The 22,010-nt window shown below is 40.0% G+C and overlaps 1 protein-coding gene across 5 annotated transcripts in view; it reads right to left on the reverse strand.

Moving 5' to 3' along the window:
• abcb5 (ATP-binding cassette, sub-family B (MDR/TAP), member 5) overlaps window positions 1–22,010 on the reverse strand; it is a 63,490-nt gene that overhangs the window by 35,597 nt on the left and 5,883 nt on the right. For 2 of the 5 annotated variants that reach the window (XM_036596651.1, XM_036596634.1), the window contains exons 9-29: window positions 21,662–21,786; window positions 21,343–21,520; window positions 21,059–21,172; window positions 20,812–20,922; window positions 20,615–20,740; window positions 20,250–20,453; window positions 19,743–19,913; window positions 17,884–18,045; window positions 17,484–17,732; window positions 17,169–17,318; window positions 16,907–17,011; window positions 16,713–16,790; window positions 15,713–15,796; window positions 15,196–15,399; window positions 14,962–15,062; window positions 14,695–14,835; window positions 14,458–14,614; window positions 14,143–14,340; window positions 13,730–13,936; window positions 13,266–13,412; window positions 12,067–12,860 (exon numbers count right to left, since the gene is read on the reverse strand). The exons of 1 other annotated variant lie outside the window; for it this stretch is intronic. In XM_036596651.1, the coding sequence (XP_036452544.1) occupies window positions 12,663–12,860; window positions 13,266–13,412; window positions 13,730–13,936; window positions 14,143–14,340; window positions 14,458–14,614; window positions 14,695–14,835; window positions 14,962–15,062; window positions 15,196–15,399; window positions 15,713–15,796; window positions 16,713–16,790; window positions 16,907–17,011; window positions 17,169–17,318; window positions 17,484–17,732; window positions 17,884–18,045; window positions 19,743–19,913; window positions 20,250–20,453; window positions 20,615–20,740; window positions 20,812–20,922; window positions 21,059–21,172; window positions 21,343–21,520; window positions 21,662–21,786 (3,210 nt within the window). In that variant the 3' untranslated portion in view covers window positions 12,067–12,662. Of the gene's footprint in view, window positions 1–502; window positions 555–652; window positions 738–1,740; window positions 1,850–8,130; window positions 8,163–9,462; window positions 9,575–12,066; window positions 12,861–13,265; window positions 13,413–13,729; window positions 13,937–14,142; window positions 14,341–14,457; window positions 14,615–14,694; window positions 14,836–14,961; window positions 15,063–15,195; window positions 15,400–15,712; window positions 15,797–16,712; window positions 16,791–16,906; window positions 17,012–17,168; window positions 17,319–17,483; window positions 17,733–17,883; window positions 18,046–19,742; window positions 19,914–20,249; window positions 20,454–20,614; window positions 20,741–20,811; window positions 20,923–21,058; window positions 21,173–21,342; window positions 21,521–21,661; window positions 21,787–22,010 lie in introns of those variants that run through there. 2 more of the 5 variants (XM_036596659.1, XM_036596668.1) reach the window with 2 other exon arrangements.

Genomic DNA, 22,010 nt, shown 5'->3' on the forward strand with positions numbered 1-22,010 from the left:
ATTAAACAATCCATGGCTCGGTATTAAACAATCCATGGCCCAGTATTACAAAATCCATGACCCGGTATTAAAAAATCCATGGCCCAGTATTACACAATCCATGGCTCAGTATTACACAATCCATGGCCCAGTATTACACAATCCATGGCCCAGTATTAAACAATCCATGGCTCGGTATTAAACAATCCATGGCCCAGTATTACAAAATCCATGACCCGGTATTAAAAAATCCATGGCTCAGTATTAAACAATCCATGGCCCAGTATTACACAATCCATGGCCCAGTATTACACAATCCATGGCCCAGTATTAAACAATCCATGGCTCAGTATTAAACAATCCATAGCCTGGTAGAAAACAATACTGATAATGGTAAGATAGATAAATAGAAATGTATTGATCCCGAAGGGAAATTGCAGGGAACGAAGGGAAATTTGCAAAATTTACAATTGTTTTGGTGACTGACATCAGGTCATATGGCTCTATCTCTACAAAGTCTTACCAGCTGGAAAAGGCCAACTGCTTTCACCGACTCGTCAGCATTTTTCTTCTTTCTTGAAGTAAAAAGAGGAACTTTATTACAAATCAAAGACTTGTTAATGTATTAAATCAATAAGAGACAGAATATCAGATTCCAGGATTTAGTATTGACCTGTCCTTCGGTTCCAGTCGGAATTCTTCCTGTGTCGGCTCTTCTGGTGAGTAGGACAGGTTAAGGCGGCCGTTAGGCGACAGCACTGAGGAGAAACAGTTTAATTAATTTAAACTGTGTTTTGTAGATGTGCTACAGTCTCAGAGATCGCTCAGATTATCTGAAGTTTTCATTTATTGCAATAATTATTAGTGTAATAACACTATTACAACATAACCTTATTAGAACAAAATAATACTTTCGCAACATAATAATAATAATGATAATAATAATAATGATAATAATAATAATAATAATAATAATAATACAAAAAACTTATTGCAACCTACTAACCCAATTACAACATAATATCACTGCAGCAACATAATAATAATAATAATAATAATAATAATAATAATAATAATAAAACAACACAATAAGAGGACTAATCTGTCATAACACTATTACATCAGAACAACACTACACAACAATGGCACTATTGCAATATAATAACACTATTACAACACAATGGTACTATTTAAAAACAACAAAATCATTTCAAAATGAACATTTTCAAAACATGTTAACATTAGTACAACACAACACCAATACAACACACTATCACATACACAGTAACGCTATTCCAAAACACTAACACCATCCCAAAACTAGCATTTTACAAAATAATACTATTAGCACATAATAACACAATTAAAGTACAATAACAAGTGGCCCTCAGTGCTTTTAGTGGTTCCTCCATCCCTCAGTTTGCTGTGAAGGTTTACTGCAGTGGTCATTAATCTGGACAAACGTGTTCTGAAACTGTCTTTGCTCTCCATTTGCCTTCAAACAATAGAGTAAATAAACTGCAAGAACAGTTCTGAAGGAAGCAGCTAGGCGTTCTTCAGCATTCTTTAGTTATAGAATAAAATGTTAAATCAAACGTAGAACCAAAGGTAAAACCATGAATCAAAAGTAAATGTTGTTTGTTGATAAATTTCTTGGACTCTGCAAAACAACTTTAACAAACAGGGTGAAAAGCTGCATCCTGGTTTCCTGCTGATTCTGACTGAAAAATGCCACAATAACTGGAAGTAAAGCGAACACACCCTGAAGGTCAGGTGGGGGGTCGGTTCCTGCTGCAGTGGTCTCCTCCCTCATACTGAATGTGCTGTGAGCACGTGTTCTTAGAATGCCTGTAGCAGAACGTGTGTCCTCCTGAGAAGAGAGTCAAGTGCATGTTTTTAGTTCCAACAGTTCTAGGTATTAACCAGGTAAGTGTAAGGTACACTTAAGAACCTGGTCATTACTATAGGTAAGTTCCAAGGTGGTCTGACTAAATTACACAAAAATGACCAATATGTTCTAGTTGTTCACTGGATACACGTGTATCACTGGATATACGTGTAGAACAATCTCCAAAGTACTGGGAAATTATTTTGGGTAAAATGATTTTAAGTGGTTTAACTAAACTGATCGACAGGTTCTAAGCAGTCACTGGACACATTTTGGAACAGTGATCTAGTGTTTATTTATGTAAAAATCTCCTGCATTTTTACTCGACTCACTCGACTCATTCTTGCGAACTTCAGATACGACTGACAGACACTGCTTGATATTAATTATCGCCACATAAACATTATTTTGGACCAAATCCTTTTGCCTTCAAGGAGCTACCTCTGGAGCTGACCAGGACGCAGAGACCAAATAAGCCATTCACACTGACCAGAAGAGCCTGACGCCAGCGTTGAGACCGTAAACAAAGATGGGGTAAGCGTGGAGGTCTGCATGCAAAGCTTAGGCTAAACTCATACCGGGCAGTCCTACCTAGCATCTTCCTCGCCAATGTGCGGCCTCTGGCAAACAAGCTTGACAAAGAACTAAGAGCCGCTGTGGTGGTCTTTGCATTTATGTAAGCAAAGCATAGTGCACAAACTCTGTCGTTGTTGACACCCACTGCTCTGCTGATCTGGAGTTCCTGATTATGAAGTGCAGACCCTTCTATCTTCCACATGAGTTTAACTTCACTGTTGCTGCTGCAGTTTATGTACCCCAGATGCTAATGCTAATGTGTCTATGAAAGATCTTTGTGCTGCTATTAGCAAACTGCAAACTATGAATCTGGAATTTAATCACTGCAGTTTGAGATCTGGACTTCCAGAACTTCACCAGAATGTCTCCTGCTCTACAAGGGGACAAAAAAACTTTGGCTCATATTTACAACATTGTGGCTAATGCCTACAAAGCCACACCCCTCCCCCACCTGGGACAGTCTGACCACCTCTCTTTGTTCCTGTTCCCCAAGTACACCCCAGTCATCAAAGCTGACTCATTTCTTCAGCACCAGTTCCAGCACACCCTCACACTGACATTTACACCAACTCTCTCCTGGAACATACATTATATTGCCAAAAGTATTCACTCACCCATCCAAATCATTGAATTCAGGTGTTCCAATCACTTCCATGGCCACAGGTGTATAAACCCAAGCACACAGGCCTGCAGACTGCTTCTACAAACATTTGTGAAAGAATGGGTCGCTCTCAGGAGCTCAGTGAATTCCAGCATGGTACCATGATAGGATGCCACAAGTCCAGTCGTGAAATTTCCTCACTACTAAATATTCCACAGTCAACTGTCAGTGGTATTATAACAAAGTGGAAGCGATTGGGAACGACAGCAACTCAGCCACGAAGTGGTCGGCCACATAAAATGACAGAGCGGGGTCAACGGATGCTGAGGCGCATAGTGCGCAGAGGTCACCAACTTTCTGCAGAGTCAATCGTTACAGACCTCCAAACTTCATGTGGCCTTCAGATCAGCTCAAGAACAGCGTAGAGAGCTCCATGGAATGGGTTTCCATGGCCGAGCAGCTGCATCCAAGCCTTACGTCACCAAGCGCAATGCAAAGCGTGATGAGTCAGAGCGGAGACTGCGAGCCAGGCCTCCTCGTCCAACATCACTGTCTGACCTCACAAATGTGCTTCTGGAAGAATGGTCAAAAATTCCCATAAACACACTAATAAACCTTGTGGAAAGCCTTCCCAGAAGAGTTGAAGCTGTTATAGCTGCAAAGGGTGGGCTGACATTAAACACTATGGATTAAGAATGGGATGTCACTCAAGTTCATATGTGTGTGAAGGCAGACGAGCGAATACTTTTGGCAATATAGTGTATCAACAGCGGTTTGGATAGAGTGACAACTCACAAAATAACAAAGACCTTCCCTAATCAGAAGCCCTGGATGAACAGAGAGGTTCTCCTCCTGTTCAGTGCAAGAGAAGCTGCCTTCAGGTCTGGAGATCAGGAGGCTTACAGCTCAGCCAGAGCCAACCTCAGAAGAGGATCTTAAAGGCTAAACATTGCTACAAACAGCAGATTGAAAAGCACTTCAACTCTTCTGACCCCGGTGTATGTGGCAAGACATACAGTCAATTACTGAATTCAAACTACCCTGCACTGCGTCCCCTACCAACTGGGCCTCACTTCCCGATGAGCCCACCACTTCTATGCTCGTGTCAACGGGGGAAATAAGGTGGTCTTCTCCAAAACAGATTCACCACCTGATGAGCAGCCACTCACACTCTCCACCACAGATGTCTGCCACACTCTGAGCAAGGTAAATGCACAAAAGGCAGCTGCCCCTGATGAAGTACCTGGTTGTGTGCTAAACGCCTGTGCTAAGCAGCTGGCTGGGGTCTTCACTGACATTTTCAATCTGTCGCTGGTCCAGGCAGTCATCCCAACCAGCTTCAAGACGGCCACCATTGTGCCAGTGCCAAAGCATTCGACTGGTTCAGCTCTGAATGACCTCCGCCCTGTCGCACTCACCTCCATCATCTCCTAGTGCTTTGAAAAACTAGTTCTTTCTCATTTGAAGTCCTGTCTGCCTGCTACACTGGACCTACACCAGTTTGCCAAATGCTGAAACAGGTCAACAGAGGACGTCATTTCCACAGCGCTCCACACTGTACTGACCCACCTAGACTGTCAGAACTCATGTGTCAGAATGCTGTTCATTGACTTCAGTTCAGCATTTAACACTGTGATCCCCTCCAGGCTGATCTTAAAGCTAGCCAGCTTGGTATCAGCACATCTCTATGCAAATGGATTCTGGACTTCCTGACTGACAGACCTCTGTCTTTTAGACAAACTCTTCTCATCCCCCATCACCCTGTACACTGGCATGCCTCAAGGCTGTGTGCTGAGCCTTCTTCTGTTCTCCTTGTTCACCCATGACTGTGTTCCTGTATATGACTCTCTATAATCAATTTGCAGATTATAGATTATAGGTTACTTTACAGGAGAAGAGAAAAAACCTTCCTAATTTGAATATGAGTCAATAGAATCAGATATTTTTCCAAGTCATTTTGAAGCATTTCTTTTGTCCATACAATGTTAATACAACATAAGGAGCAGCATTTTCAAATTGTCTTAAAAAATGACAATAAAAACAAAATCTATAAAATCAAAGTCAACAAAAATGTTGGTCTGACAAGACAGTTTTACAGCTTATCTCTGAGAAGGTTATTTTACAGAAGAAAGAAAAAAAACTTTATGATTCTTATTTAGGTAATTATGTAAACACCTTAATAAAGAGGATAAGAGTGAGCTGTTATATCTGATGAGTATGAATATTTGATGAAGCTGAACGGTATATTGCTGGTGTCACATCTCCCTCCAGCATGGCTGGAACTACAGCCAATGCTGCTACCTCAGACTACAATTCCCAGAACCCCTCGCAGCCTCACATGACTCAGGACTCCATCAGACCAACTTATCAGTGATCATCTTCTCCTGACTTATAATCATACTCTCACCTGTTCCTCATTACATGTCTTTGTTTAGTATATAAGCCCAGGCTTTAGATTAGTTCATTGCGAAGTATTGTCTCAGCATGAGCTACGAGTGTTCTCTCTGTGCCTGTGTATCAATTTCCTTCCAAACCATCTGTGGTTGAATTAGAGGCATCTGAGACCGGAGTGGGTGCTGTGTTGTCTCAACATAGTGGAACACCCGACAAGCGTTTTCCTGTCACATTTTACTCACACAAACTTTCGCCAGTGGAACATAACTATGGCATTGGTGACTGTGAATTATTAGTGATTAAACTAGCCCTAGAATGGTGCCATTGGCTGGAGGGTGCAGCTCATCCATTCCTGGTCTTTACTGATCATAAGAACTTAGAATATCTCCACACTGCTAAACATCTTAACCCCAGACAAGCCTGTTGACTTTGTCACTGATTTACCACCTTTAGAAGAATACACAATTATTCTCACTATAATCGTTCAATTCTCACGTAGTGTTAAGTTTGTCCCATTCAAATCCCTGCCTTCTGCTTTCAACACCACCATGGCTCTTTATGCTCACATATTTCATAACTTTGTAATTCCTGAGGATATTGTCTCAAACAGAGGTTCCAAGTTCACATCACAAGTTTGGTCCAGTTTCTGCGTATATCTGGGTATAAATGTCAGTTTGACCTCTGGATACCATCCACAATTGAATGGACATTGTGAAAGGGTAAACCAAGAGTTAGGCAAATTCCTAAGAGCCTTTTGTATCAGCAACCCTAGTGACTGGTCGAAATATCTCATTTGGGCTGAGATCGCTCAAAACTCATTGGTATGCTCTGCTACTCAACTCCCTTTTCAATGTGTGTTAGGATATCATCCCCCACTAGCACCTTGGACTGCAACCTCCTCTGACATCCCAGCCATGGATGACAGGATAAGACGCAGTAAGGAGGTCTAGGAACAGACACATTGTGACTTCGAGGTGGCTCTCCAGTGTGCCAAGGAGCAGGCAGACAAGCATCATGAGGAGACCCCCTCCTATCAGCCTGGAGACTGGGTTTGGCTGTTTACACAGGACCTCAGATTTGGGGAGGGTGGTCTTAAATTGCAGCCCAAGTATATCAGTCCATTTCAAGTTGTAGAATCAATAATATTACATAAAGACTCAATTTGCCTGCCCAGCTCTATATTTCACCCTCATTTCATGCTTCCCTCCTCAAACCAGTGGTCTCTGGGCCCTTGGACGAGGCATCGCCAGACGGAGAGCTACCTGAGCCACTGGAGGTAGAGGGCGCACTGGTATGTGCCGTCTGTCAGGTGCTGGACTTCTGGTGAAGTGGTGGAACCCTACAATACCTCATAGACTGGGAGGGATATGGACCGGATGAAAGGAGCTGGCTACCAGCTAAAGACATCCTGGACCCTGGGCTGGTGAAAGACTTTAACGCTAGGCATCCAGAAAGGCCAGCCCCCCCATCCTAGAGGATGTCCCAGGAGGAAAATCTCCAGTTCCTCTCTGGGTCTCGCTCTCTGATGCCTCCGGTTGGGTGGGTGGTGGTTGTCACGGATGCCTTGGGGGGTACTGTCTCTTCTCCTTCCAGCATGGCTGAAACTGCAGCCAATGCTGCCACCTCAGACTTCAATTCCCAGAACCCCTTGCATCCTCACATGACTCAGGACTCCATCAGACCAACTTATCAGCAATTATCTTCTCCGGATTTCTAATCGCACTCACACCTGTTCCTCATTACATGCCTTGTTAGTTTAGTATTTAAGCCCGGACTTTAGTTTAGTTCATTGTGAAGTATCATCTCAGCATGAGCCTACCGAGTGTTCTCTCCATGCCTGTGTATCGACTCGGTAGGCCTCCATGCCTGTGTATCGACTCGGTAGGCCTCCATGCCTGTGTATCGACTCGGTAGGCTCATGCTGAGATGATACTTCACAATGAACTAAACTAAAGTCCGGGCTTAAATATGTATGACCTGTTTTTCTGTCCTGACCTTGATTTTTGCCTTGTCCTTTTGTCTTGTTGTGGATCTCTCGTTTTTGACTTTTTGCTCTGGCTTTCCGACTGTGTTTTTGGATCATCCTATTGTTATTAAAGATCTTAACTGCAGTCTCGTCTGCGAGAGTCTGTTTCTGTCTGCCACTGTTACAGCTGGCTGATAGAACAGGTTACTGTTGTCATTTTTATTTATGTTTTATAACTGCTAGTTAATGATTTGTTTATGACCTAATTAATAACTATTAGTAAAATATTTTTAAACCATTTACAAACATTTCACAAAGATGATCTTATAGAAAAATGGTACTCTAAATTTTAAACTTGGTGGTTGAACGTAAACAATGGTGAACTCAGACTGAATTACTAACAACTGCATGACATACTTGGTAACACTTTACAGTAAGCATATTTACAGTAAACTTATTTACAATGAGTATGCAATATGATGATGTTTGATAGAGGTGTCAGAGATCCTGTAATACAAATACACAACAGCTAACGGTATTTGGGCAAATAACACTTACTGTCCAACCTCCCATTTTGTTTCTTACAGTTCAATTTCCAGTCAAACAGTTATTCATTTTTTACTACATACATATGTATAAATAACCCACTTGCATAAAGAAGTCAAAGTTTCCAAAACTTGAGTTCATAGAAACTGAATAAGAGAAAATGTGTCTCCTAACAACCACCTGGAAGAGCTGGTTGACCCTAAAACTGCCCCCATCAGATAAACAGCACTTAAAGCTTTCATCTCTGAGAGAGAGGAGAAAATCAAGCTGATCAGATCTGAAAACATCCACAGGTGTTTCTGTCCATCCTTCCACTGTGAGAAGACGACCGGCGCTGTGGGTCTGAAAGGATGTGTAGCTGTCAAGAAGAACCTCACTGAGAAAAGGAGACGGACACATCAAACAAAGAAGCTGAACAATGGACTGACCACCCCAGAGTCCAGACCTCAACACCACTGAATGTGTTTGATTACTTCAGAAAATCATCAACCAGCTTCTAAGACTGAACTTTGGAGGTGTGTATTAATTGTAGTGGAAACTAGTTGCTAATAAAATCAGACAAAATGGAAACAAGTCATACTCACCAAAAATACATGCATAATTTGTATCACCTGAAACTTTAATATTTCATTTATGGAGTAGTTACAGTTTGTTACCACTTCTTTTATTACTAACTAGTTACCTACAATTACCATCTCATTATTTATTGACAACACAAAAATTTGCACATCATTTTTGGGCAGTACAACTTACCACTCTTCCACCTCTTATTAGCCACATTTTAACACTAAAATTTCTAATGTATGATTTACTAAAAAGAAAATACTAATATCAAGCATGTAATGTTTACTTTACATCATGTTAGCATTTTATTACCTTCTTGTTACACAAAAATTGTTAACTTATTATTTAGGTACACCTCAGAAATTAGCATGCAATGTTTAGTCTCGTACAGAATGTTATAATTATGTTCCCATTGTATTAGCAACTTGTGAACACTATGATTGCCAACTTATTATTTAGTAATAATGAGAGAATTTGGACGTGATGTTTAAGTCTGTACAACTCGATACTATGAATTTACCATTTTATTACCTACTTGTTCTGGTTAAAATTACAAACTCATTGTTCAGTAACAACTAGAAAACTGAGCATGTAATGTTCAGGTTTGCACAAATCGTTAACGTCATATTATCCTATGTTTACCCACGTATTACTGATCTGTAAATTGCTACAGTATAATCCTTCTGTAGCATCTTATAAACTGTAATAAGTGTCCAAATAACTGTGAGAGTCACATAAGAATCCAGTAGAAATTCCTGTACTGTTACTATGGTTTTCTTATAAAATCTATTTTTCATCAACAGGTTGTAAAACAGCTTTTTCCAAAAGTACCTGCGAATTAGGCCACACTGTTCACCACTACAAACATCTCATTCTAACCAAATAAGCAATATAAAGGAAAAAAATTGTCTAATGGAGGTAAAAGAGAGGAAAAGATGCATCTCTTACCTGCGCAGCCTGAACAGCTGACAGCGCCCATATAAAGTTTATGTTACCTCTGGCCTGCTGAGGAAGACACCTATGGGCTATGTTTATACACACACACACACACACACACACACATACACACACACACAGAGTATCACATGTCACTGAGCGTGATGAAAAGACTGGTCATGGTGAGAGGAGGCGTTTATTTGATGCTTTATGCTACACGTGACTCAGGCTGTCCTTTCCTGCGATTTAATAAATAGGAAAGACTGTGAAAATCACACATGCTGCTGTTCGGAGTGAATGAATTCTTCATTACACACTATCTTGGAATCTCTGATTACAGCTTCTTACTGAGTGTCAAACCAGTAATTAAAACCTTGGATACAATAAACAGCTTTCAATTTCGATTATATTAATATTTCTTGACTCACACTTGACACTCTTTTCACAGCAGCCATGATATAAAATTCCCACCTGTTTTAAAGGTCCTTTTGCATTTTTCTTCAATAGTCAAAGTCAAAGTTTATTTATACAGCACTTTTTACAACAAGCATCGTCGCAAAGCAGCGTCACAGAAAAAATGGAGACAGTGGCAGGAAAAAACTCCCGTAAGGCAAGAGGAAGAAACACTGCGAGGAACCAAGACTCAAAAGGGGAACCCGTCCTCCTCTGGACCACAATTACATTTTCTCTTTAATAATTGAACAACTGAATTTCTTCAATAAGCAAACAATGTTTTTGAATAATAATAATAATAATAATAATAATAATAATAATAAAGTTACATTTATATAGCACCTTTCACAGTCCCAAGGTTGCTTTACATGAAGAGCACAAAAAAGAATCAGACTAAGCAGAAAAGGAGGGAGAGAAACGTTCATGAAAAGAAAAGGTTTGACAGTAGAAGAAGGAGCCGTCATGGAGAGACTGAGGAAGACAGAGTATGGGGGGCTGTGGCACTGAAGGACCTCCCTCCTAAGGAGGAAAGTCTGGTGCTGGGACAGCGAACAGGTAATTATAAGTAGATCTGAGAGAGCGAGAGGGAGAGTAAGAGGTCAGGTTCTCTGAGGTAGAGAGGAGAATGGTTCTGCAAACTTTATACAGCAGGGACAGCAGCCAGTGTAACGGAGAGAGGACGAGGTGATGTGAGCTGGATGCTTAGTCACCTTCAGACGGCCTGTAACAGTTTTAGTTGAGTTTAATTTTACTTTCTTCTTTTTATTTAATTTTACTTTTATTTTAATAATAGTTTTATTTCCTTTTTTCTTCCCAATAATTGTATTTTTTATTGTATTACTCTGTTTATTGAATTATTTTTTTTACTTTTAAATTTGCCTATTTATGTTGAAATCTTATTAATTGGTTTACTATCTTGGTTTCATTTTATATTTTTTCTTCTTAATCAAATCTTAATCGTTCTCTTAATTATTTTGCCTTTTATTTTGTGTTTTTACAGTGTTTACAGTGATTTTTACTGTCCACTTTAGTTTCACCTGATTAAATTTCATTTTCATTTTTATCATCCCTTTAATTCTGTAAATGCTCAACTACATTGAAATGAGGTTCACCCTCAATGTATTTCTGAGTGAAAATAAAGGTTGATTGATTGATTGATTGATTGATTGATTGATTGAATGGGTGAGCAGCTCAACATTTCACACACACAGAGATGACAGAGTCCTAGTTCATCTGATAACAGAGTTATGATGAAAACATACTTATTTCATTGAAGTTATTAAAAATATAAAGACAATCTCCATTCTGCCAGTGGAATGACCAGTAGGGGGAAGTTAAAGTACAGGATTCACCATGATTGCTTAGATGAAGGTGTTCACCATAATAGAAGAAGTATTTGTATTTAGGTCTGATCTGTTTTGCTCTTATGTTCAGTTGGACCTTAAATGTATTATTCAAATCTGCTCTGTTGGCCACCATGATATGCAATACCGATGCTTGGCTGCACGCAAAGCTAGAAATACTGGTTTAACAACTAGATTTTTGCATTAGGACTGCTTAGTTTGCCTGTGGTTAGCTTTTAGCTTTCTGCACCCTGTATCATAAAATATGAACAGCACAAATTACAAGAAGATTTTTTGTGCATGCAAAAATGTCTGTATTTGCATTTTAAATATGTTTTTTTTCAAACATTTGACGTACATGCAGTGCAGAACATGGTGAATAAATGTGTTCTTTTTTAATAAAAAAAACTGTAAAGTTCACTTTTAATGTGTAAATGTACAGTAAGTTACTGCTGACTAACCTGCATTCCTTTTAAAATTGTAAAAATACAAGAATTACTGTTTTAATTACAGCTTATTTTTGCAAGTACAGAGCAGAACAGCTACATCACCGCAATTTTGTGGTGAGTGTGGAGTCACAGTGTACAGTTAATTTACTCTTATTTACCGTCAACATGGTGCAGTAAATTACTGTAAAAATAATACAACTCGTAGCCAGTAATTTACTGTAATTTTACAGGGATTTTCTAGAGTGCAGAATTGGCACTCAGTCCTCTATAGTGTAGAGCAGAAAACAGATCACTGGCTATATGTGTAATCATAAATAACACAAATTAACCTCACATTTTTTTTCTACATCAACTAACACCACACATGCATGTAGAATAAATACAAAACATGATATTTAATTGGTGATAAAATCAGAAAGTGGTCTTACACAACATGTACAAGTGGAAACAGCAAAATAAGTCTTAAAAAAGATAAAGTTGTTTGTATTTACAATATATGGCAAGAGTATTTTACTGTACAACTGTAATTACAGTCCTATAATTAAATTTCTCACGAGTGACATGAGAATCCCAGTATAAATAGAACAGAGAATCCCATGTAGAGATGGAAACAGAGCAGACAGCTTCTGTACCAAACAGACATTTTAGAAATAGTGAAATACTTAACTGACTGCTAACTTTTCTTCAAGTAAATGTTATACATCGCTTTGAAACTAAAGCATACACTAAAGAATATGAGTTCTATATAAAAAACAGCTGTACTAATTACACATCTTTTTCTACAGTACCTTGAACTGCATCTGTCATTCTGTGACCGAGTGCCATGAAGTGCAAGTGATATGCAGCTGAAACATGTCAGACAAGATAGCTTAGCATGATTGCTTATAGTCCATAAGTAAAGCTGTGCATGGCAGCATTCTGCTGGACAACTGTGCGTAAAACAACCTCACTTTCACAATTAAACGAGTTAGTGAGAGACCTGTGCGTTCACCAGGGCGTAGTATGCCCCTTGTTTGGCCATTAGCTCGCTGTGCGTGCCCTGCTCGGCCACCTGGCCATTCTGAATGACCGCAATGATGTCAGCATTCTGGATGGTGGTCAAGCGATGGGCGATGACGATGCAGGTTCGTCCCTGGCGGGCGTCGTCCAGAGCTTTCTGCACAATCTGCACCACAATGAAGGCAGGACACATGTATCAGCACTCTTCTCAACATAATGCTGAGTGACCTTTCCATGCTCCACCCACAATGTCATGGCTACTCTTATGAGGCTGGAGAAGCTTTACAGAACACTGGAAAAAAACCCCATTCGACTCAGTTTATCTTATCTTAGCTAACAAGCAAAGTTATTTAGTGACATTAAGCTATTAGCTAGCGTCACCGTAGTGAGTAGTGTGGGTTATAACAGTAACTTAACTAGCAAGCTAGTAAAAACAGCCCAGCCCAGCATACATTCCATGCTGGTTCAGGCTTGTTTAAAGTCTTGTGCTGCAAATCCCTTAATTTTAGTCATGCTTTTAACATGTACACTTTTTCAATACGCAAAAGCTGACCGTGAGCCTCTCACTGACCTTCTCACTCTCTGTGTCCAGAGCTGAAGTGGCTTCATCCAGCAACAGCACTCTGGGTTTGCGGACCAGAGCTCGAGCGATGGCTATCCTCTGTTTCTGCCCTCCGGACAACTGAGTGCCTTTATCTCCCACACGTGTGTTATATTTCTTAAAAAACAACCATGCAATAACCATTTTTTATTTACACATCATTAGCTAGATTAGATTCATGTTAAGAAAATCTTTACTATGATTTGTTGATGTTTTCAGTTTACAGCATCAAAGTGTATATATGTGTACAAAAAATGTGCCAAGTTATTGGCTGTAATTCCATTATTAGACCAATAATGATCATTTTCCCATTTATCTTTGAACAATATATTGCCTGCAGATATATTGTGCATCTCTAGCAGAAACACTAACACTCAGAATTTACTGTGACATAAATATGTATAATAAGATAAAACAGTGAAGCTAAAATTTACCTCTGGCAGGCCAAGAATAAAGTCATGGATATTGGCATTTTTAGCAGCCTCCACGATCTCTTCCTGACTGACCACACGACTGTTGTCTCCATACTGGATGTTCTCAGCAATGGTGCAGTCAAACAGAATGGGCTCCTGAGAGACCAGGCCCAGCTGAGAGCGCAGCCATGCAAGATTGAGCGTCCGAGTGTCCGTCCCATCTGCAAACTGAGAGAGACAAGCAGTGACCAACACAGCTAGCATGCTAAACCCAGCAATATCGTAATGACTTTCTGCTAGAAATGAATAGACCTATTTGAAACCAGTGTTTTAAGCCTTTATAAGCTGAATGACTGACTTTGTTGTCTAAGTCAGTGAATCAGAGGAACACCAGGGTCTAGATATCTGATTCCCATTCTGGGTTCTTAACTCACCACTTGGCCACTGGCAGGGTTGTAGAAGCGTTCCAGCAGCTGGATGGAGGTGCTCTTCCCACAGCCACTGCCTCCCACCAGAGCCAGGGTCTGTCCTTGGGCCACGGACACGTTTAGGCCCTGCAGAATCTTCACATTCTGACGCGTTGGATAGGAGAAGTGCACGTCACGGAATTCTATGTCTCCCTTAAAGTTCATCTAAAGAGGAACAGGAGCAACAAAACCTACAGGGATGATCTAATTAAGTATTATAACATGCAATATAATACGTTTTGGCTTCCAAAATGAGACCAAGCCAAAAAGTCCACTCCTTACTGGTTTGTCTCCTCCTTCGTTGTAGATGTCAATCTCAGGCGTCTTCTCGAGCAAGTTTAAGATCCTCCCAGCTGCTGCTTTGGCTTTGGCGAAGTCTGGGGCGAATGATGAGGACTGACCAATACTCATGGCAGCAAAAACAATTACAGAAAACACCCTAATGGAAGAAACAGGGCTTCAGTAGTGTGTTTAAAAGCCAACTTAACTGACTTGATGTAGATTCCAAATTGTGCTTACAAGAAAACATTCTCATATTCAGTGTAGCAGTGTGCAATCAGCCAGGCTCCGAAGCGGAAGACTGCAGCGTTGACGAGATAAGGAATTGCTTGAGCAACAGCAAAGGTGATTCCATAGATTGGTGCCTTACATAAGGCAGACCTGAAAGTTCATAATAGAATTACTAAAATCTACTATTTAGAATTACTAAATATTGTCCAAAGTAATATGGTAGTTCATAAACTAAACATATGCACTAAGAAAATTAGTCCTGAAACTAAGGTTTACCGATATGGTTTACTGAGACTGTCATTGAACATGCGGAAGAAAACATCTTCTTTCGTCAATGCAACAACAGTCTTGAAGTTTTCAACAGTTTCTGTGGATATCTGTGGAAAATTGGAAATTGGTGTGCTGGTCAGTGGAGTTCTAATTTGAGATATGACATTCAGAATCTACTTTTACATTTATTTACTTTATGAAACCAATAAAAAAAACTAAAACACTGAAAAGTCTACCCACCTTGCCTGACGCTTCCAGTGCACTCTGGTCTTTTGATGCATGACCTGACATTGCTCTCATTTGGATGAAATTAGCTCCAGTGAGGAAGGGAACACAAGCAAGGATGAGAAGTGTGAGCTGCCAGCTAAAGCAGAAGGCTACAACCACAGCAATGACCAGGGCACAAACAGAGCCAGTGGCCAAACCCAGTCTAGAACCTGCTGCCTGAAAGCAAAATTAAAAATGGGAGTGACAGAACATATTTGTTTATTCAGATTCAGAACCTGACTAACTGATAAATCTGTCAAAATAGAACTCAATTCTTAAGCAACTGAATGTTAACCAAACAAATAGTGTAAAGCCAAGCAAATAAACAGTGGTTTTCTATTCAATACTAATTGAAGAATAGATGCCAATACAGCCTTCAATAAAACATTCAAGCCTCAAACAAACATAAACAAGTAGCTGCTTTAATTTGGATGGAAAAGGGTTCATAATTAAATCTGATTACTATAGCAAAAATCATTGTTCCACTCACTCCTTTAACCAGTGATGCATCTGTTGCTAATTTAGTGGTTAGGACTCCTACTGCATTGTTGTGGTCATCAAACCAGCTGATTTCCTACAAGGAGAAAAAACTTTTTGTCATCAATAAAAAAACAGGTGTTCTACACATTTATAGCATTTTTTCCAGTGTACATTCAAAAACAAGAACTGACCCAAAAGGTTCTAGTTGTAGTTCTAGTTCATTTTCCAAATGCTTGAGAAACAACTAGAATGGTCATAGTAATGACATTGAATGGAACTGCTAAATGATAATAAAATCAGCATTAGCTAAAAAAGTAGATAATATCACCTTCATGAGCTCTTTATAAAGTTATAACTCTAAAAATAGTGATTGAGAGTCAGCATTCCATTCTAGTTCACATTTTGGTGCACTTCGGGCTTTGTCTACTGCATGTTCAAAAATAAAAACCAACCTAAACAGGAACCAGTGGAGCTTGCAGTGGAAGTTAATTTTCCACTTGCTTAAGACAGCTGAAACCACCAGAAAAGCCAATATAATTTGGTCACTTTATGCCTCTTTATATTTGGCTACTGTGCTTGATGGTTAGCTTAACTTATTGCCTGACATGTAATAATATATTGCAATGTTTTGCACTCACAAATATGACTTAATGTCTTTGTTTCCTCGTTGAGTGTAAAAATTGAGCACAAACTGGCTTTATTATTTGTTATTGGTGATGTAATAGTGCTTGGTGATTTCAGCTGCAAGTGTTACTAAAAACAGAGGAGAATACCCTTGAGTAAAGTTCAGTCATGTTGGTACCAATCTTGATCAAGTACCAAAAACTAAAAACTGGACCCATTGGTCCTGGAGCAATGACCAATGGAAAAAACCCTAGTTCCAGTTATTGAGTGCCAAATGTTCCTGTACTTTCTGCAGTGAAAAAAAGCCTATATTGACTTTGAATGTGACTTTGAATTATTGAACAACCATGGATTTAATATAACTGGATGGGCAAGTGTTGCCATACCTGTCTTAGAATGGCTTTGAAAGCCTGACTTCTCAGCCTCATGGTCAGAATTTCCCCAGACTTGCCAAACATATAGCCCTTGAGAAAAACATCAACAAAAGTTGAAATAGGTAAGAATATCACAAAATTATTACTCACAGAACCTAATATTAAACACGAAGAGATAATGTGAGTTCATGTTCAGGCTGATATACCTGAAAGAAATATGTAATAAATGCAACAGCTCCAACAAGCAGGAACAGAAGAGAGAACAGCAGAGTCTTCTGGCGCTTCACTTCAGGGTCAGTCTCAGCAAACACCTTCATACAAAACAAGTTCTGTTTTCACAGATGCCTATGAAATCGTTTCCATGTGTTCTTAAGTTGTACATGACATATGGAGCAGCCTAGAATCACCACATGCTCACACAGGAATTATTTGTCTGTCAACTGGCAAACACAAAAGAAAACTACTCACACCAATGATTTTGGCAAAGAGGATGCCCACACAGGGGTAGACACCTCCTCCCACAAAACTGGCCACCGTTCCCACCATCACAAAGGGCCACTCTGTCTTGTTCAGAGCCAAAATCCTGCTGAAAGGGACTTCAGGAACTTTTTCCTCTTCCTAATAGAGAAACAGTCATGATTGAACACTAAAACTAAAGAATTAAACCACAACATTTTATGATTGGTTGCAAAGTTGTGTGATTGATTGCTGTGTTGTCTTTTTTTATTTCATACATTTATTGTTATGACTGTCTGTATACCACAACAGAAAAATGAACTGTACCTTCTTTTCCTTTTCGGATTTGGACTTCTTTGACTTCTTTGACTTCTTTGAATTCTTCTTCTTTCCTGACTTCCTTTTTGACGATTTCCTTTGAAGATTCATGCTATGTCTTATTGAGCTTCTCTCAAAACCTCCATTTTCTATTTTTACCTCCACCAGGTCATCGAGGCTCTCACTGTCAGATGATTCCTGGCTTGTTTCCCCTTCTGAAACATCTTCATCTTCATCATCACCTGGTCTCCCACTAGTCTGTGGACCAGAGTTTAATGGAAAGTTGCATTTTAGAGACAACAATAAAGAAAGGGATATCTCCCGAAGTTCCCTACACGTCTTAAATCTAACAACCTGTTATGCCCTAGATTCTGTCTAATCAGACTATTGTAGGATAACTGCTACATACCTGCTGCATGACGAGAGAGTAGTAGACACCTTTCTTGTTCATAAGTTCTCTGTGAGTGCCCTGCTCCACCACTTCACCATCCTTGAAGCCAGCAATCACATCAGCGGAGCGGATGGTGGACAGTCGGTGAGCAATCACTATGGTAGTGCGACCTGCTCTGGCCTAGAAAACAGCACTCTGGATCAGTCTTGATCATGGTTTTAGCAGTCAGTATGAAAAGAACTGCAATAAGATATGGATGAGAATTAACTATTTAAATGTGCATCACCTACAAGTGTGACAGAATGGTTTCAGAGACACTATAGCTGTAGTGGTTCAGTCCAGTGTCCCATCCCTTTAATGACTGTGCCTTGGAGAAGCTAGTGAGACAGATTTAATTACCTTTCAAAGACTTTTAAAGACTCGGATACCGATTTCTATTTGTAGGCATTGCGTTTGTGTATGGCGTGGACATGCTGACAAGAATAACTTAAACATATCCAAGACTGCCTGTGTAACATACAGAAGGCTACTTGAGTTTGTTTGAGTTCTACCTCTTGTTGCGGTCTCTTTACAGCAGTTGATAGATTGTCATATTGATGACTTTGTAGTCTACTCACATACAGTGGAGCAGCATCTGTGCCACCTCCAAAAGATATTCTAGGGTCTCCACAGAGCAGGATTAACACTAACTAGAAAGAAGTGAAACTTGCTGGAGAGATCTCTTGACTCCTTGGGTATCCATATCGATTCCAGTAAAGTCCAGTAAACACAATGCAAGACATGCCTCAACTTAGATCAGTCAAAGAGATAAAGAGGTTTCCAGGTATGGCAGACTGGTACTGTTGTTTTGTCCCACATTTCTCAGAAATAGCTGCAGCCTTCATTGCCCTAAAGCAGTGCTTCCCAGCCCTAATCCTAGAATACTGTCCTGCATATTTTGATGTTTTTATACTCTGAACACACCGGATCTATCAGTAGCTGATTCGCAAGCCACTCCTAAATTAAACAGAAACTGATCAAGCAGGGAAAAATGTAGTACCCCCTGTTCAGCTCAGTAAAATTTGGACACTAAAAGACTGCTACATGGATTTGGATGAGGAATTGTCTTCAGTGACCTCAAACAAGGCTTAACAACTGCATCAGTTTTGATTCCTCTGTATTTTTCATTTTAGATTCAAAGAAATAGTCATTAGGGGCTTTATGGTCTTTTGATACAGGAGGTTGATGGACAGGAACATGTCACAGCCTTTGCCTCCATATTCCTGCAACACTCCATTTGGTCCAAAGTGTCTCACTTCACTGTCCAACAACAAAGAGGCAAATATTGTTCCTGACACTTTCAAGACTAAAAGGAGCCTTTCTCTCTCTCCAGGTCCTGGGCAACTTAAATGACAATTGGGCTGCAAAACATTCCGTTGCAACCTCTGTAGTATGAAAAGCATCAATATCTATATTAGATAAGATGCATTTATTAAGAATGATGGTCTTCCCCCTCTATATCAAACTGCAAACAGGGCAAACACTACAGGTAGTAATAGTCACAGAACACCTTCCTGCAGTATGCTTATCATAACTCAAGTAGAGGCCCTGAGAAAATTAATATGATTCTTGGTAAATGAGGTATAGAGGGAAAGGATCAGTTTGTGGGCATATTGTAAAAAATCCATGCTGACATACCAGTTTACTTAATGTCTGACTGGGGGACCCAGTTCACTTCATATGCATAGGCATGATCCAAAATCTCACGACATTCAGTCAGCCTGACAGAAGGAACCATGAATTGCCAAGAGTGAAAAAGACAAATGCGGTCTGGGAGATCTGTGGACATACGCTTTCTGTCTAAACAGTCTGTCAAGAGATAGTTGGGGTAATTTTACCTTATCTAAAGCAGCCTGAACAATGGATTCACTCTGAGTGTCCAGAGCTGATGTGGCTTCATCCAGAAGGAGGATTTTGGGGTTCTTGACCAGAGCACGAGCGATAGCAATCCTCTGCTTCTGCCCACCACTCAGCTGAGCCCCCCGTTCTCCCACCATGGTGTTCAGTTTCTGCCTCAGAAAAATAAATTAAATATTGATATGATTTTTTAGATAGAATTCCCAGAAAAATTCATTCCAAACAAAAGTGCTGTAGCATTCATTTACAGAAATCTAAAAGAAAGGTTACATTGTCAAAAGTCTGAGGCCATTTCCTGTTGACTGACTATCACTGTGTTTGGCTCTTGCTCATATTGTGTGAAACAGTGCTACCCAAAGTCTGTATTACACAAACTACAGAGTCTATGGAATCATTTGTCCATTTCCATTTGTCAGTCAGAAGGTAACATGATCCCAAGCCTTTCAGAATATTTAACTCATAATCATGGAGAACATCAAGCCTCTTACATCTGGTAGTTTGGAGATGAACTCGTAGGCATTAGCTTCTCTCACGGCCCGTTCGATGTCCTCATCAGTGGCGTCCTCGCGGCCGTAGCGGATGTTCTCAGCAATAGTTGTTCCAAAGAGCACGGGCTCCTGGCTCACGATGCCCATATTTTCCCTCAGCCATCGCACATTCAGGGATCGGATATCTCGACCATCCAGGGTCACCTGCAAGCACAGATGATCTTAACCTATAGCTTTATAGATTTTGGGAATATTCCTGCATCCGACATCAAACAGAAAGCTGAACCATTAAGCCCCAATTATAAAGTGCACAATTTTCACAAAGACCTTCTCAGTCAATAGCACCCCAACATCCTCATACTTACCTCCCCTGCATCTGGATCATAAAACCTTTGCAGCAGCTGAATGGTGGTGCTCTTTCCACAGCCGCTAGCCCCCACCAGAGCAATCGTTTTTCCACGAGGCACTTTTAGGCTCATCCCCTGAAGAATCTGCAAAAAGACATTATATCAAAAATACTGCTGGTTTTCAGCAAGCAAACCATGCTTGTCATATGATTTACCTTCACATCCTTTCTGGAAGGGTAGCTAAAGTAGATGTTCTTGAATTCAATGTCGCCTCTAATGGTGTCTGGTTTGTAGCCCTCCTTTGAACTGCTGTCAATGGGACGGGGCTGAGAGACAGAAATAAATCACTGTGAACTTGGTGAACAGTTACTGCTGATAATGCATTTTGGCCATACTTTCGTTATGCAAAAGGACACTATTCAAAAGTTAAGTTCAAAATGAGGCATCAAAAGATGGTAATACCATATCAATGGTGTTGTAGATTGGATATGCAGCACCGCGGGCCTTAGCGATACTCTCCAGATTGGGAGCCCCCTGACCCAAAGAGAATGCTCCAATCATCACCGAGAAGAAGACCTGAGGTAGAAAACGAGTTTTCGTAAACTTGTTGCACACTATATAGTTTTATATATTAGAAACGTCAAGGATGGCGGTGAGATGTACAGTATTACACGGACCATTCTTTGCAAATTTAGTTACTTTAGTAGTAAATAGAAAAGTAAAAATGGCACACAATGAAAACTTACAGTGATGACTTTTCCAATGGAGTAGTTCTCCGGTTCGTCCACAGAGAGCTTTGTGCCGTACCAAAATGCCAAGGCATACGTAGCAAATATGAAGAACTGCGTTAAGCCCATGGACACATTTGTGGTAATAGCTTTCTTCACTCCAAAGTTCTTTGCATCCACCAAATTGGTTTCATACCTGAAATACAAGCAGTTATCATTGACTGAAATCTACAATGCACTGAACAAGTCTGGGTACTATTATGCAACAAGTAGCAAAGAACAAATGCATTTTTTCACACTGACATCAGACAAGGGAAGATATCTAGCAGATGCTCACTTTTCTAGAGCTTTCTTTTGCCCATTAAAAGCCACCACTGTTCTGATGGCCACAAGTATCTCCTCAGCCACAGCCCCAGCTTTGGCATAGGCTGAAAGCTCCTTACTGGTGAGACTGGCAAGAATCTGTGGAAAAATACTTCATATTTACTTGATTAATTGAAGTGATAAAATAGCATGTAGCAAGACTAAATGCGCTGGTATTCATCATGAATGTTGCAACATGTAAGGAGGAGAGAAAAAAACATTACAGTATAATATCCTGATATTTTGTACCTAAAATGTTATCAGTACATGGAGGCCCAAGTGTCGATATTTTATCATTTAATATAGAATAAGACTATTAGACT

The sequence above is a fragment of the Colossoma macropomum genome, unplaced genomic scaffold, assembly GCF_904425465.1.
Source record: "Colossoma macropomum unplaced genomic scaffold, Colossoma_macropomum, whole genome shotgun sequence".
NCBI lineage: Eukaryota > Metazoa > Chordata > Actinopteri > Characiformes > Serrasalmidae > Colossoma > Colossoma macropomum.